Source organism: Tachysurus fulvidraco, chromosome 3 (genome assembly GCF_022655615.1).
Source record: "Tachysurus fulvidraco isolate hzauxx_2018 chromosome 3, HZAU_PFXX_2.0, whole genome shotgun sequence".
Lineage (NCBI taxonomy): Eukaryota > Metazoa > Chordata > Actinopteri > Siluriformes > Bagridae > Tachysurus > Tachysurus fulvidraco.
In genome coordinates, this window is record NC_062520.1 from 13,788,743 (window position 1) to 13,804,042 (window position 15,300).

The following is a 15,300-nucleotide window of genomic DNA, read 5'->3' on the forward strand; positions in this document are numbered from 1 at the left end:
CGTTTATATCAAAATAATGGGCAGCTGAACAGTGGCCTTCAATTGTCCTACGTCTTACAATGTAGCGTTTTCTGGAGCTGCACTGCCCCCTATCCGTTACATACCGACACTATAAAACAGCTTCTCTGCAAAATAATTTTAGCAGTGACTTTAAGAGTTGGAGTTTTCTCTTTGCAAATTAACTTGGGTCAATATTCATAAGGCAAAGTGCTTACTATAAGATTATTATTATTATTATTATTATTATTATTATTATTATTATCATTATTATTATTATTATTATTATTATTATTATTATTATTATTATTATTATTATTATTATTATTATTATTATCATTATTATTAATAATAATGATAATAATAATAATGATAATGATGATAATAATAATAATGATAATAATAATAATAATAATAATAATAATAATAATAATAATAATAATAATAATAATAATAATAATAATAATGATAATGATAATAATGATAATGATTATTGTTGTTGTTGTTGTTGTTACAACTAATTAATTAAATAATTAAATATTTAATTGAATTTAATTAGGTTTTGTTGTAAACATCAATTTTTAGTTTAAACAGTCTGTGTGATACCTGTGTAAACCCTTCTATTTTATTTCACTTTTCAGTATGTTCCCATGCACACGATTGTAGAAAGGAATTGTAAAGGAAGTAATAAAATTGTTGGTATAGATAAAGGATGATAGATAATAGTGAATACCGAGAATATTAATATAATGTAGACTATCTAAGATGATTGTCAGTCACATGTGCACAGAAAACATAATTTCACTAACGTGCATAAGGTGTCCTTTGGCCGAATTTTCAAATATACCACCAGTGGGCAGTGTTTACCTTTAGGTTTTTTTTACGCGTTAAAGGCAGGGGTCTGAACTTGGGTACGAACTTAAAAACATGAGTCTGAACATAAAAAGAGAAAGCAACAGAATATACAACCGAAAAAAGTATAATAACTTTTTATTTGATTTATTCTATTGTATTCATTAAGTACTTGCATATCAAATCAACCAAATTTATAAGAGTTGGGTCAGCCCTAAGTACCAGAAGACAAAAACACTTCGTGTTGCACAGGGAGATGGACATAAGCTTAATGTGTTCAAAGCTATACCAGAAGCTCAGCTCTCAGAAACATGACGCCTTTTCTCAGCTCTCTCACTTCAGCACCATGGAGAGCCGACAACCCGCAGCACTGAGTCATTCTGATCATCCTGAAATCATCCTCACTGCGGATACCCCCTGAAATTCTATGTCAACAAACCCAACAAGCCATACACATCCCAAAAGGCCAAACAGTATCATTTAGTCTCACGTGTTTATCTGTGTTCTAACGCAAATCAGCGGATTGAAAAAAGGTTTTCTTAACACACGCATAAACAAAAACGACTTGACGTCTGCGATTCTAGAAATATGACATAATTCCTAATGACCTGAGGCATACAAGGTAAAGATTATAAGTGGCGTGGTAAAAATGGATCGCTGTGCCCAATGACGTCATGCGCACTGAAGTAAGCAAGCACATAGTCTTATGTAATTGTGATGCTCATGCTGACTGCTAACCTGGTCTCGGCTATCTCCACAGCTAGTAGCTTAAGGTTTATAAATGCTGATAGGAAGCAGTAAAGTAAGGGTTAACGCTGGCGGTGTTACATAAGACTCTCGGATGGTGGTAGTATTTATGTCAGGCTGGCAAAGCTGGGAAACTGGTTATTTCCCTAGGATCTTGTCCATCTATAACGAAAGGTCACCATCTCGTGAAGCGAAAGTGTGAGAGGAAGAGAATAAGGTGGGACACAAGAACGCTTTATACACTACGCACACGCATTGCTTTTCTGAGCTGTGTATCATCAATCTGAAAGCTCGCTAAGAAGAAGACGCCTCTCATACGGCAAGTGTTTTTACCTACTGAGCCACAGCACATAGACATACTGAACACTGAGTACTGTGTGCTTCGTTATTCAGCAAGTTATTATCTTCCTTACAATAGACTTAAAAACAGAAAGGTTATTATGACAATTTTAAAAAAGTTTATTTTAAAACGTAGCCTAAAATGACTATAAAATGTTCGATTACGCTTGAGAGATATATAAAATCATTGTCCTAATTATCTACAGTGTATCACATAGTTTGTGTTCATGTTGGACAGCTCACTCTGAGAAATTAAATGATTAAACTTTAGCTTTCCTTTTTGCTTGGCTAAATGTACATTTCTGTACATTTAATGTTTGTACTTGACCTGGAAATATTGATATAGTCTTATAAACCTTATAAATGATTATTTAAGGTACATAAATAAAACATAATTGTTTTTTGTAGAGTAAAGCTATACAGGTATATTGCATCCACCTTTCTATGTGAAGGATACAGCAGATGGTATGTCTTTAAATTCTTTCTGGTAATCACAATGAATCAGCATAATTAGGCTATTAGAATAAAATAAAATTAAATAAACTTCCTTTGTTTACAGTAAGACAACAACAGAGATGTCACCACTTAAAATATCTTGTTTTTTAGAATCATATTAAAAGGTCATGATGATGATGATGATGATGATGGTGATGATGATGATTATGGAAATCCATTTTTATTAACATCAAAGAGAAAGGAGAGCTTATCCGCTTAATATAATTATTAAATAGGTCATATTAAACAGTGTTCTAGAATATTGTAGAGTTTCTCATTCACATCACATGGCCTATATCCTAGCTCATTTGGTCTAAAAATAAGTGTAATGAAGAGTAAATCAGTTGGGTCTACTCTATTGTATATGCATGGTATTAGATTCAGCCAATCCATCCAGCCAGTCCAGTTGGGACAGTGTACAAATTGTGAATAAAAAAAGGAATGCAATAATTTACAAATGTCATAAACTTATATTTTATTCACAATAGAATATAGGTAACATATCAAATGTTGAAAGTGAGACATTTTGAAATGTCATGCCAAATATTGGCTCATTTTGGATTTCATGAGAGCTACACATTCCAAAAAAGTTGGGACAAGTGGCAATAAGAGGCTGGAAAAGTTAAATGTACATATAAGGAACAGCTGGAGGACCAATTTGCAAATTATTAGGTCAATTGGCAACATGATTGGGTATAAAAAGAGGCTCTCAGTGTAGCAGTGTCTCTCAGACGTCAAGATGGGCAGCAGATCACCAATTCCCCCAAAGCTGCGGTGAAAAGTAGTGGAGCAATATAAGAAAGGAGTTGCTCAGAGAAAAATTGCAAAGAGTTTGAAGTTATCATCATCTACAGTGCATAATATCCTCCAAAGACTCAGAGAATCTGGAACAATTTCTGTGAGTAAGGGTCAAGGCCAGAAATACATACTGGATGCCCGTGATAGAAAGACATCCTTTAGACAGCACTGCATCACATAAAGGAATGCTACTGTAATGGAAATCACATGTGATCAGGAATACTTCCAGAAAACATAGTCAGTGAACACAATCCACTGTGCCATTCACCGTTGCTGGCTAAAACTCTATAGGTCAAAAAAGAAGCCATATCTAAACATGATCCAGAAGCACAGCCATTTTCTCTGAGCCAAGGCTTATTTGAAATGGACTGTTGCAAAGTGGATAACTATTCTGTGGTCAGACGAATCAAAATTTGAAGTTCTTTTTGGAAAACTGGGACGCCATGTCATCCGGACTAAAGAGGACAAGAACAACCCATGTTGTTATCAACACTCAGTTCAGAAGCCTGCTTCTCTGATGGTATGGGTTTGCATGAGTGCGTGTGGTATGGGCAGCTTACACATCTGGAAAGGCACCATCAATGCAGAAAGGTACTGTATATCCATGTTCTAGAACAACATATGCTCCCATCCAGACATCATCTCTTTCAGGGAAGACCTTGCATTTTCCAACATGACAATGCCAGACCACATACTGCATCAATTACAACATCATGGCTGTGTAGAAGAAGGATCCGGGTACTGAAATTGGCAGCCTGCAGTCCAGATCTTTCACCCATGGTAAACATTTGGCGAATCATAAAGAGGAAGATGCGACAAAGAAGACAGTTGAGCAACTGTATTAGACAAGAATGGGACAACTTGTCTCCTCAGTCCCCATACTGTTAAAAAAAGAAGAGGGGATGCCACACAGTGAGAGAGAGAGAGAGAGAGAGAGAGAGAGAGAGAGAGAGAGAGAGAGAGAGAGAGAGAGAGAGAGAGAGAGAGAGAGAGAGAGAGAGAGAGAGAGAGAGAGAGAGAGAGAGAGAGAGAGAGAGAACATATAGTCTGTTTACTTTTATTCTTGTGATTTCTGAATAACAGGAGAAATCACAAAGTAAAGTAATGTGATAAAGTATTAGTGATGTGATAAACCTCTTTTGAAATGACATCAGAAGTAATCGAGCACATCCGGCCTCACATAATCAGCCTATAATCTTTCAGAGGATTAAGATATATATTATGTCCACAATCCTCTTGGGTTGAAAAGTTAATTTCAGTAATTCAGGTGTTTTCTCTGCTCCATCTGTCGTATTTCTGTTTGTATGTCTGTAATATAATTTAGTGTTGAAGTGTTACTATGGATATGGTTATGTTGCATAAATGGCTGCCCACTGCTCCGGGTGTGTGTTCACTGCTGTGTGTGCGCACTTTGGATGAGTCAAATGCAGAGAACGAATTCTGAGTATGGGTCACCATACTTAGCCGTATATCACGTCACTTTCACTTTCACTTTCACTTAAATTTCAACCAGTTCTGTCAAACAGCACCACCCATATTAAACTGTTTATATGCTATTTTTGCACATGCTGTCTTGCACTGTCACTCAGGTGCTGTTTTGCACACCACATTTCAATACCTCACCAAACTTCAGCTATTACATTAATAAGTGTATATATGTTTGCAGGAACACTCTAGAATCCTCTATTTTTGCATAATGTACTGTACAATACATAGAACACAGACTGGTCAACACTATTATGTGTATTTTTCCTGTAGTGTTCTGTATTGTTTGTTTGCAGTGACCTTTGTCTCACACTGTTTATATTAGGTTGCACAATTTATGTGGCTACTTATGTGGCACAATTTATAGGACAACTTACTTTAAGTCCTTAGCTCTGTGTTGTTAATTTATATCTGTGTTGTTTTATGTAACACCAATGGTACTGGAGGAACGCTATTTCATTTCACTATGTACTGTATATGGTTGAAATGACAATAAAAGCTTCTTGACTTAATTTGAAACAGACATCACACGTGATCACAGGTAAGGGTAATAATATTAAAATGTAATATTAGGACAGGAAAGTATGTTAGAAAGTCAAGAGGAAAGTACCTGTTTGAGAGAGTTCTCAATACAACTGTTATTTATAAAAGTATCTAAATGTGAACATTTGAATTTACTTTGTCAACATGGTTGAAGAGAAATATAACAAGGGGAATGGGGAAAAGTGCAGCGCTTTACTTTAGTATGGTTTCACAATAAAAGTAATGAAGACAAATTCTGGACAAAATGGGTGATTTTAATTAGCAGAAGAGAATGTTAAATGATCAGATATATTATAATTCACTTTTTTTTTCAAAGAAACACAGTAGCTTTTAAAACCCCTCTAAATCCTAATTTATTCAAAATGTTCTAATAATTCAATTTAAACGTAAGCTACCAAACATAGTCAGTGTGAAGGTTCTTGATTAGATTAAAAGCAATATCTTGAAAGAGATATTAAAAGAAACAAAAGAACACAAAGAGGCAAACGAACAGATGAACAGATATACATATACAAAATGTTAAATAATCTCTTTTTTCCATCACAGGACTACTCCTGAAGTGTGTTTTGACTCAAGCAGAATGGGGCCATTTCAGGAATACAAGGTATGTATTTGCTTTACTTATCCACAGTGATTTTTTTTTTCTAGTCAATCTCTAAAGGAGATTTAGATGTAAATATTTAATCGATGCTATCGAAATCAAAAGATGCTCACTTTTCCACTATTTTTAATAATTAATTTGACATTCTCTTGTGGTGAAGAAGTCATTTGGAAAGGACAGCCCTAGGAGCCGCATCCCCCGTCTTATGCTTCAACCTATGCGTCCTAAAGATTTGCAGATTTCTGAGTTTCCATTATCTGAGGATGAAAGCAAAGGCTGTGACATCAGCAGAAATCAGAACAGAACCATCAGCCCTAACAGCTTCTCATCAGGTATGCTGGATGTATCCTAAACACAGACACTGTTGCATTTAGTCATGAAGTCACACAGTGAGTAGTCGGATCAGGAAAGGCATTATGCTTTAACTTTGCTTACAATGTTGCTGTGTGATCCCCTGGTTTCAGATGACACTGGATGTCCTAGCAGTCAGTGTCCATCTCCTGCTAAAATCAGATCTAGCTCAGACAACAGCTCTCTGGGGTCACCTATACCAGTGAAGAGCAAGGCCAAGGTCAAGAGAGTCAGAGTCAATGTGGTGGCTGAGTGCAATGGCATTAAACAGAAGCACAAGAAAGGGCAACAACAGACTTCTGTTCAGCACAGAGGTGAGTGAAATTGAGTGAGATTTAACCATCTTAGAGCTGCTTTATATAAAAAAAACATTGCACTCCCTTAAAGGTGTGAATAATGTTGCTGAGCAACATGGTTAGAGCTTCTCTCATTTAGAAGTCACATTTCCATTAAAGTGAAGTTCTTTTCTTCACATATTCCAGCATGTTAGTGGTCAGAGTGCAGGCTCAGCCAAGACACAGTACCCCGAGAGCAAGGAGGGATAAGCGCAAGAGCCCAGCAGAGGCAGTGATGGGACTTGAGCATTTAATCATCTGATCAGGACCCCAGAACCTTAACCATTATGCTATCACTGCTCTTTAATCACATATAAAACAACAACAACAACAACTAATTATCATTACATATTAAAGAAATCTGGATTTTTTTTTACTCATCTGCCACTTTAATAGGAACACCTGCATGTAATCATTTGTTCGGTTAATTATTGCAAAAGATCATTTCATAAAAGCATGCAGATTTAGGTCATGAGCTTCAGCTAATATTCACTTCAAACATTAAAACTTGTGGAACATGTGATCTCAGTAACTAAGCATGCCATAGTTGTTTGTGAAGTATGTTGATACAGAATGGTCTGAAAAACAAAAAGCGTCCAGTGAGCATCAGTTGGAACGGGTGGAAATGATTTATTAATAAGAAAGGGCTAAGGAGAATTGCGGGACTGGTTGAAGCTAACAGAATGTCCATGCTATGTCAAATAACCACTCTTTATATATATCTTAGAAAATGCATGACATTAAACCTTACAACAACAGAAGAGTCTAGTCCTATCACCCAAAAACAGGTGACATTGTAGAAGAAAGCCTTTGCACAGACAATATGTGTAACACCTTAAAGGTTTCATAATCTTAGAGCAGGTACAGACTGAATGATCATGATATATGCTGTTATGACTAGCAGAGGTTGAATAAACAAGTGACACATTTGCTAAAGGCCACACTTTTATTTATTTATTTGTTTGTTTGTTTGTTTGTTTGTTCATTCATTTATTTATTTTTTATTTTCAATTCCCTGGGTATTATATCCTGCTCTTCTATCAGATGTACTTTTTTTAATATATCCAAATAATGTTCTTTCATTCTTGTCCAAATCTTAGTCTGAGCTATTATAAACTCTGTCAAAAAATATAATAATGTCCTTGGAATTATTATTATAATCAGTGATCAGGATGTTATTGTGAAGCAGCTGCACTATGATGTAAGGGTTTCAGAGATGTTTCTCTCAGTTACTTGGACAAATGTGTGTAAAAACTATTGTTGAAGTAACATAATTTATATCTAGTAAATACATTACGTGTAATCATAAAATCATTTATGCAGCCAATAAAGAGGTTTTATTGGTAAGGTTTCACATGTTCATAAATCTCACAGGCATTTTGCTGTGTAATTTGGGGTGATTAATGTTTGATAGTCAACTCTGCTTTGAAGCCCATGTTTAAAAACGTCACATTAAAATGCCACTCTTTTAGAAATCTTTTTAGTGCTTCCAGGATTAAACCACTTATGTCACTACCAGATGGTGAAGACTAATGTGTCTTTTCCAAAACTGACTACTACAGCACGCTTTTCTGTGGCTTACTAACTGACTCCTGAAACAAACTTCAACATGTACAGAAGTTTCTTACTCTTCATAATCAGCACACTAGTGTACTTCCAAGCCTCTACCTGCATTTTGGAGGTGTCAGTAATTAAATTCTAAATGACATAAAAGGTATATGAGCAGGTTTTCTATCTGAACTCATTCAAGACGATTTGTTCTCTCTGTTCTGCACTGTATTCATTTTCAGCAGCCTTGTATTAAGCTAGAAAATTAGGAGCTCACTTTGACTATTTTAACACCTTAAAACATCATTCCTTCCTTCCTTTATTTATTTTCAGTCACTGATTTATCCATCGCAGGGCATCCTGCACACACACACACACAAACACACACACAGAAACAATTTACAGTGGAAAATCAACTACTTGAAAAAACCCACACAGATACAATAAGGCTTTTTAAAAACTTTTCCACAAAGAAACTGAGCCCAGGGTCAAGCCCAGGATCATGACTGTAAAGCCATGTCACTAAAAAATTATATTCTCTCTCATTTTCTATGTATTAAAAATAAATTATCATAAAATAACATGTATTTCGTCTTATTAATTGTTTGTCTCTTCATGTTAATCTAGCTATCCTCTATAAAATGATTACCAATCATTATCTTTGGTACTTGGAACTCATTTTACAAGTTGTTACTTGCAGCCTTGCCAAGCAAAGATGACACAGGGTTTGGTGTACTTAATTGTGCATAGACATAGTGATTGCTGATTGGTGGAGCAGTTTGGCTACAGCTGGCCATCAGTGTAATTAGAAGTAGTTAACGTCTCCTATTGGCTGAATGAATTGACTTACAAAATCAAACTCACTAGCTACACTGAAAGACTGCTAGGTTTAGCAGTTTGTTTTGTTCCCTCACAAGTTCAAAGTGCACAGTATGATGGTGTTATCAAAAGGAAAGAGGTGTTTCTCAGGTATTTGTTTATATATCTTTGCATGTAATGAGATTAGATTTAAGAATTATGAAGCATTTTATATGTACTGTGTTGCATGTTACCGTATGTTAATCTTGTAGAGTTTTTTTTTTCCTGGTGTATTTTAATGTAGAGTTTTGTAGCTAGAATGAATCTGCATGGAGTATAAAAGCTCAAAACATGCCATGTGTTAAAATGTTCTGAACTGAATGATGATGGTCTAGTCTTATGTACTCTGAATGTTGAACATATTTTGTAAATGGTGCTTCTTCTAGTGCATATGTTGCATTGCTCTTTACAGGATGTTTGGGGTTGTTTGGTGTGGCAGTGTGGTAGCAGATATAAGATGTTGTGTGATTTGCTGAAACATGTAGGACATTTCATGTTTTGCAGGTAGTGAGGCTGACTTCATCTCCTCCAGTGGCACTGGAAGCTTCAAAAGCCGTGGAACTATGGCCAACAACTCCACTGGGAAAAAGAGTTGCCTTTCACACAGGTGAAGTATACAACCTCAAGATTATGGTATTAGTAGGTATGCCTTAATGATTCTAAAAATGAGTAACTTTTAACGTTACCATATCACTAGTAGAGCTGTTGGACTCATGTATTCAATAATCAGAGCTAATGTATTCTTACGTTTTCTGCTCTCTAGCCGTGTGCCGCACATCAGAAGCCAGCCTGTGTTGAAGTCACCGGGAAGCCCAACTGCTCCCCGTGATGCAGAACTGTTTGCCCCCTACACAACACCACCCAAAAAAACACATGCATCATGTATCAGCAACAATTCTAGCCCCACTCCCAGGTAGGACACTGGGCTAGATAGAACTGTGATTATAAGCAAAAAAGAATGAATATAGCAAGAGTTATATTTTTCAACATGTGTATTAGATAATCACTCCTGGGGAAATGATTCAAAACCATCAGTCATATTTTTGGGTTTTTACTGAACTCTGAACAGTTCAGTGGATCTGTCTGTTTTTCTTTCTTTAAGCCTGGCAGCCTGATAAGTTAATCTATTCAATCAGTACTTCAAAGTTTTTCTGAATCTCAGGGGTTCAGTCATTGTGAGTATAGTTTATTAGTTTTCAGATTATTGTATTGCAGTTGTCTTTTTCTTTTTCCTTTCTTTTTTTTAATTAAATAAAGAGCACATGTTTATATTAAGGTCTCTGCATATGCAATTCCATACGGTTGATTGGTAATGTCTGTGTGGAGCGCTACTAATCAGTGTGGTATGTTTTCTTTTTTTTTAGTTCTTTCTTTCTGGTGATTATTTATTTAAAAAAAAAAAAAAAAAAGATGCAGAGGTTACATCAAAGCAAAACTGAGCTTGTGCTCCAGTCTCAGAACTGCTGCGTAGGGCGTGCACTATTGATTCATCTCTTACTACAGATATTTGACAGTCTGATAACGGAGTATACTGTCACAAAGGCTGAAGTGGCTTTTAGCTTCATTTTTGTCCATAGAGACTGTAACATGAAAGTTAGGGATCAATTGAATCATTTCAGAAACAGTTTATTCTGTGCTGTTGAATTATTGCTCAGTTGTATACATGTGCAGATTATGTTTTGCACTGCATTACAACAATATGACAAAAGTTAAATTTATTATAGAAGAACCACTCCAGGGAGCTACCATTCATGTGGTGACAATCACGGCATCAGACCTCCCAATCCAGAGCAATATCTGACACCTCTACAACAAAAAGAGGTGACTATCAGACACCTGAGGACCAAGCTCAGGGATGCTGAGCAAACCACTTCTGATCGGTAAGCCCCGGTGACCTTTTTTTGTATACAGTCTTCAGCTAAGTACTAATTATAAAAGCAGCATAAAGGTGACTTGTTTCCCATCCATCAGAGAGTCTGAAATTCAGGAGTTGAAGTCCCAGCTGGACAGAATGCGTGAGGACTGGATCGAGGAAGAGTGTCACCGTGTGGAGGCACAACTGTCTCTCAAGGAAGCACGCAAGGAGATAAAACAGCTAAGGCAAGTAGTTGAGACCATGAAGAACAGTCTAATGGAGAAGGATAAAGGCATTCAGAAGTACTTCATTGATATCAACATCCAGAACAGGAAGCTGGAATCCTTACTGCATAGCATGGAACTGGCACAAAGTGGTGCCAGCCTGCATGATGAGCCTACGCTGGACTTTATATGTGACTCTCCAGAAAAGCCCTCTGGAGAGAAGCAAGAAGAGCTGCAGGTTAAGGATCAGGCAGAGGAAGAGATGACCGACAGTGGGCTGCTTGTCAGTGAAGAGATGGCCAACCAGACGGACACACTAGAACGGGTTCTTATGTCTACAGCTGTGGACTACAGCCACGATAGTAGTGCCAAACTCATGAGCCAACCAGGACTGTCCACTCTGATTCAGAGTGCTGCTGAAGACACTGAAAAGAGCTCAAAAGTCTACAAAATCCCAAATCAAATTTACAGTCAACTCCATGCCGATGAGCAACGTGCTTCTAGTGAAAAGGCCGTTCAAACTGATGAGTCCCTCTATAACCCTGACCTTCAAACCCTGCTTTTACATCTTCTGAATCTTCAAAACACTGGGCTGTCTTCAAATTTTCCCCCTCAGTTACCCAAAGCACAGAAATTGGACCAACATGCAGAGGAACTAATCAAAAACAAATTGCCTCAAGCCCAGAATCTCAGTCTGCTTGTGGGGATGGATCACATTCCCTGTAATCCTGCATTTTCTACAATGCTAATTCCACAGGACCCTGGAGGTTCAACCCAGAGTTCAGAACCTGATATGGCCCCAGGGTTCATGGAAAATCTTGACTTGGGTATGAAGAATACTTGCAACAGTGACGATGCAACTGTGGTAGAGAAAAGTCACTGGAGCAACAACTTCTTGGTTGATCTTGTTGCTGTGGCAGCACCTGTTCTTCCTACAGTGTCCTGGCTGTATTCTCAGCACAATGCAGTTGATGGGCCACCAGTCTACAACATTGCAACTTTAATCCGTGGGTGCTGCATTATGGGATTGCACTCTCTCCGCCTTGTCACCTATGGGCCACATGTGTGATGGTCTTTCACGTTTAGGCACAGCTAACAAGAGCACTTAATCTATATAAGTTTGTGTTGGTACTTTTTTTTTATTTTCAGTTCTGCCACTTTGCACTTTGTGTATAGTTGCTATAATAATGAAAAATTTACTTGTTGATATTGTCTTGTTTATTTCTCCAGAGTTGTATTTTATTGCTCATTGCCCTGATATGATCATCTTGGTAGGTGATCATGTTATTTGTGCTGTCCTTTGCCAGCTAGTTCGTTTCTTGTGTAGAAATGGTATTGATGGTTGGTTATAATGTTCTTGTTTCCAAAGGAGTAGCCCCGCAACCAAAGCTTGTTCATCATTGTTTTTGTGAATTTGTCTCCATCAGTGGAGCTTTTTACATGTTTTTGTCTCCATGCTGACTCCCTAAACAGTCAATACTACAGCGCACGTGACCCTTTTATGCCTGAGCAATGTGCAATATTTGTCTTGGATGTGTTTAAATACCTATTTATTATTAAAGCACGATTACCCCATTCATGGTTGTACCCATTTATCTTGTTTGGCTTGGTGGTTGGTTGGCTATTCTAAATCACCACCAGGTGCGATGTGTTGTACTGGCATTCCAGTCCGGGTAAATTCCCTCCACCTTGTTTGCGGTATTCTTGGGATCCACTGCAACTGTGACCAGGAAGGTGGTCATGGGTGAGATGGTGACTTGGAGCTAAACAATAGTAGGTCCTATACAGGACATGTAACTTAATACTATCAAGTTAATGAAAATAATTTTGAATAAGTAAAGCATAAAGAACCTGGACAGCTGCTTTTAAAAGTAGATGGGATGTAACCTTGGGCAGAGCTGTTAAAGTTCAATCCCATACACATTGAAAGATGAAGCAAACATTTTCCAGACCAAAGCTTGAGTAGAGCATTATCTTTTCAAAAATGTGTGATGCAATTCTACCATATCACAAACTGGCTCAGTCAGTTATCTGGACAATCTTACACAAGGGATGACGTAGGCTGCCAGATGGGGTGCAACTGTTGTATAACCTGGACCTCATATTATATGATCACTAAATAGTAAGCTCAAATAAGGACTGCTCTGATACATGACTCATCTGCAGTCAGAGCTGTGATGTCAACCATTTACCATTGCAGTCAGGTTTAAATTGTAAGACAAAATGGTGACAATATGACAGCAGTAATACTGTGCAAGCAGAGCTCCAATTTTGTGAAACCTTATGAAACCTTAAAATCTAATTTACATACATTTCCAGCATACCTCAGCCAAGACATTTGGTGTGCAAAGTTTGCTGCTTTAGTTTTGTACTTGGAGCTCTGAGCGAACATAACTAACAAGAAATGAAACAAAGGCAGGCAGCAGTAAAGCCTGAGCTAAGAATGTAGATTTTTTTTTAAAGGTTCGGTCCATAAAACCGAAGGCGGAAAGCCACACTTAAAACATGACTCAATATGTATGCACATGTAAAATGTGGGACTAAATCATGCTTTGATCTTAAAATAATAAAATATGTGTGGGAAACAGGTGGCATGGTGGTGCTGTAGGGTCCCTGGTTTAATCCTGAGCTCAGGTTACTCTCTGTATGTAGCTCCTGTGCAGTGTTCTTGTCAGATTTCTGGTTCCTCCTAGCTTTTATCTGTGGGCATGGTGCCACTTGATGGACTGGCATCGCCTCTAGGCTGTATTACCACCGCATGTCCATTGTTCCCAGAATAGACTCCAGATACATTTTGGTTCTGACAAGGATAAAGGATAAAGATTTCAAAACCATGGGAAGGTTTTCCAGGGCACCATACAAATCTTAAATGTGTATAAATTCCTTCATTTTTCAGTTTCTCAGAAAATTAGTTAAATATATATTAAAAATAAGTGTATAATCTGAGGCACTCCATATAATCATTAACAACATGGGTATTGAAAAGACCTCTTCCATTTTGAAAGAATAATTTGGTCTTCTACCTGCAATAATGCTCTTTGACACAATTCAAATGAGGTACAAAGATCATTTAAACTGTCACACACCATCTTTTCTTCCTGATTAAAAAAAAAAAGCTTTAATATAAAAGTGGGTCGCAGGCTGTATGAGCTTCAATGTGCTGGGGGCGCTGATGGGGAAACAGATGGGGATTACGAAATCATTCTGAGGGCTGGAATATTCCACTAGTCAGAGCAACACGACCTTGAGTAAGCTCTGAAAAAGCACAAGTGTTAAATCATTTAACAAGGCATCTTTCACACGGTGTTCATCCATGACATTAAAGCCTAATGCACTGCGAAGATTTACAGGATTCACATACATACTGTTTAAGAGTGTAGTTAGCAAATAAAACATGCTTCTATTTCCATTTGCAGATCTGATTTAGAGGCAGTGCAACATCTACACCTGTAACAAGCTCTTATATAAAAAGTATGGCTGCTTATATCCAATAATCAAATCTTCTCTCTCTCTCTCTCTCTCTCTCTCTCTCTCTCTCTCTCTCTCATATATATATATATATATATATATATATATATATATATATATATACACACACATACATACACAGTATATAAATCCAAACATTTATTACAGGGAAAGAATGAGATTGTGCACAACATGGGAACAATGTTTGTGAAATGACAGGCACATGTCTCATTCATTGCTTAAGCCTGACTTCCCAAATGTACTGCAGAGCTGCCCTTTGAAAGTTGTCTCCAGAATGTAATCATGATCGTTCGTGCTGTAAATCCTCAGAGAAACTTTCATGTCTAGAGGGACACAAGTTAAAAGGATGGCTTGGGGTAAAATCTAATTTACATACATTTCCAGCATACCTCAGCCAAGACATTTGGTGTCCAAAGTTTGCTGCTTTAGTTTTGTACTTGGAGCTCTGAGCGAACATAACTAACAAGAAATGAAAGCTTAAGATCACCAATTAGACTCAAGCTGAACCTCACTGAACACTTAACTAAAACAACATTGTTAGGCTATGTATAACCATCTGCATCAAAATAGCATAATAAGCCTGGATTTAAAATTTTCCACTATAAATTGAATTACATGATTCCAAATTGAAAAAGGGCTGCCACTATTTTTCAGTTATTTGATGCCCATTTGGTGCATAAGGTAAAATTGGTGGTCATAAGTTCCTGTTGTTTGTTTGTTAAAGGGCAAAATGTCATAATGGACATTTGGAATTCCTTATCCCCTGAAATTTTTTAATAATAC

At 37.1% G+C, this 15,300-nt stretch overlaps 1 protein-coding gene across 6 annotated transcripts; it reads left to right on the top strand.

The window, feature by feature from the left end:
- The first annotated feature begins 1,578 nt into the window (after positions 1-1,578).
- Positions 1,579-12,605, top strand: sybu (syntabulin (syntaxin-interacting)). Of its 6 annotated transcripts, none has more exons than XM_027148820.2 (8): positions 1,579-1,915; positions 5,803-5,860; positions 6,018-6,189; positions 6,322-6,522; positions 9,454-9,556; positions 9,713-9,862; positions 10,677-10,829; positions 10,921-12,605. In XM_027148820.2, exons 2-8 carry the CDS (start codon positions 5,837-5,839, stop codon positions 12,095-12,097), a joined length of 1,980 nt encoding a protein of 659 aa, XP_027004621.1. In that variant the 5' UTR covers positions 1,579-1,915; positions 5,803-5,836; the 3' UTR covers positions 12,098-12,605. The 6 variants fall into 6 exon arrangements, with proteins under 6 accessions (XP_027004621.1, XP_027004619.1, XP_027004620.1 ...); XM_027148818.2 differs by having other exon boundaries at positions 1,582-1,915; positions 10,674-10,829; XM_027148819.2 differs by having other exon boundaries at positions 1,582-1,915; positions 6,021-6,189; positions 10,674-10,829.
- Positions 12,606-15,300: the final 2,695 nt, after the last annotated feature.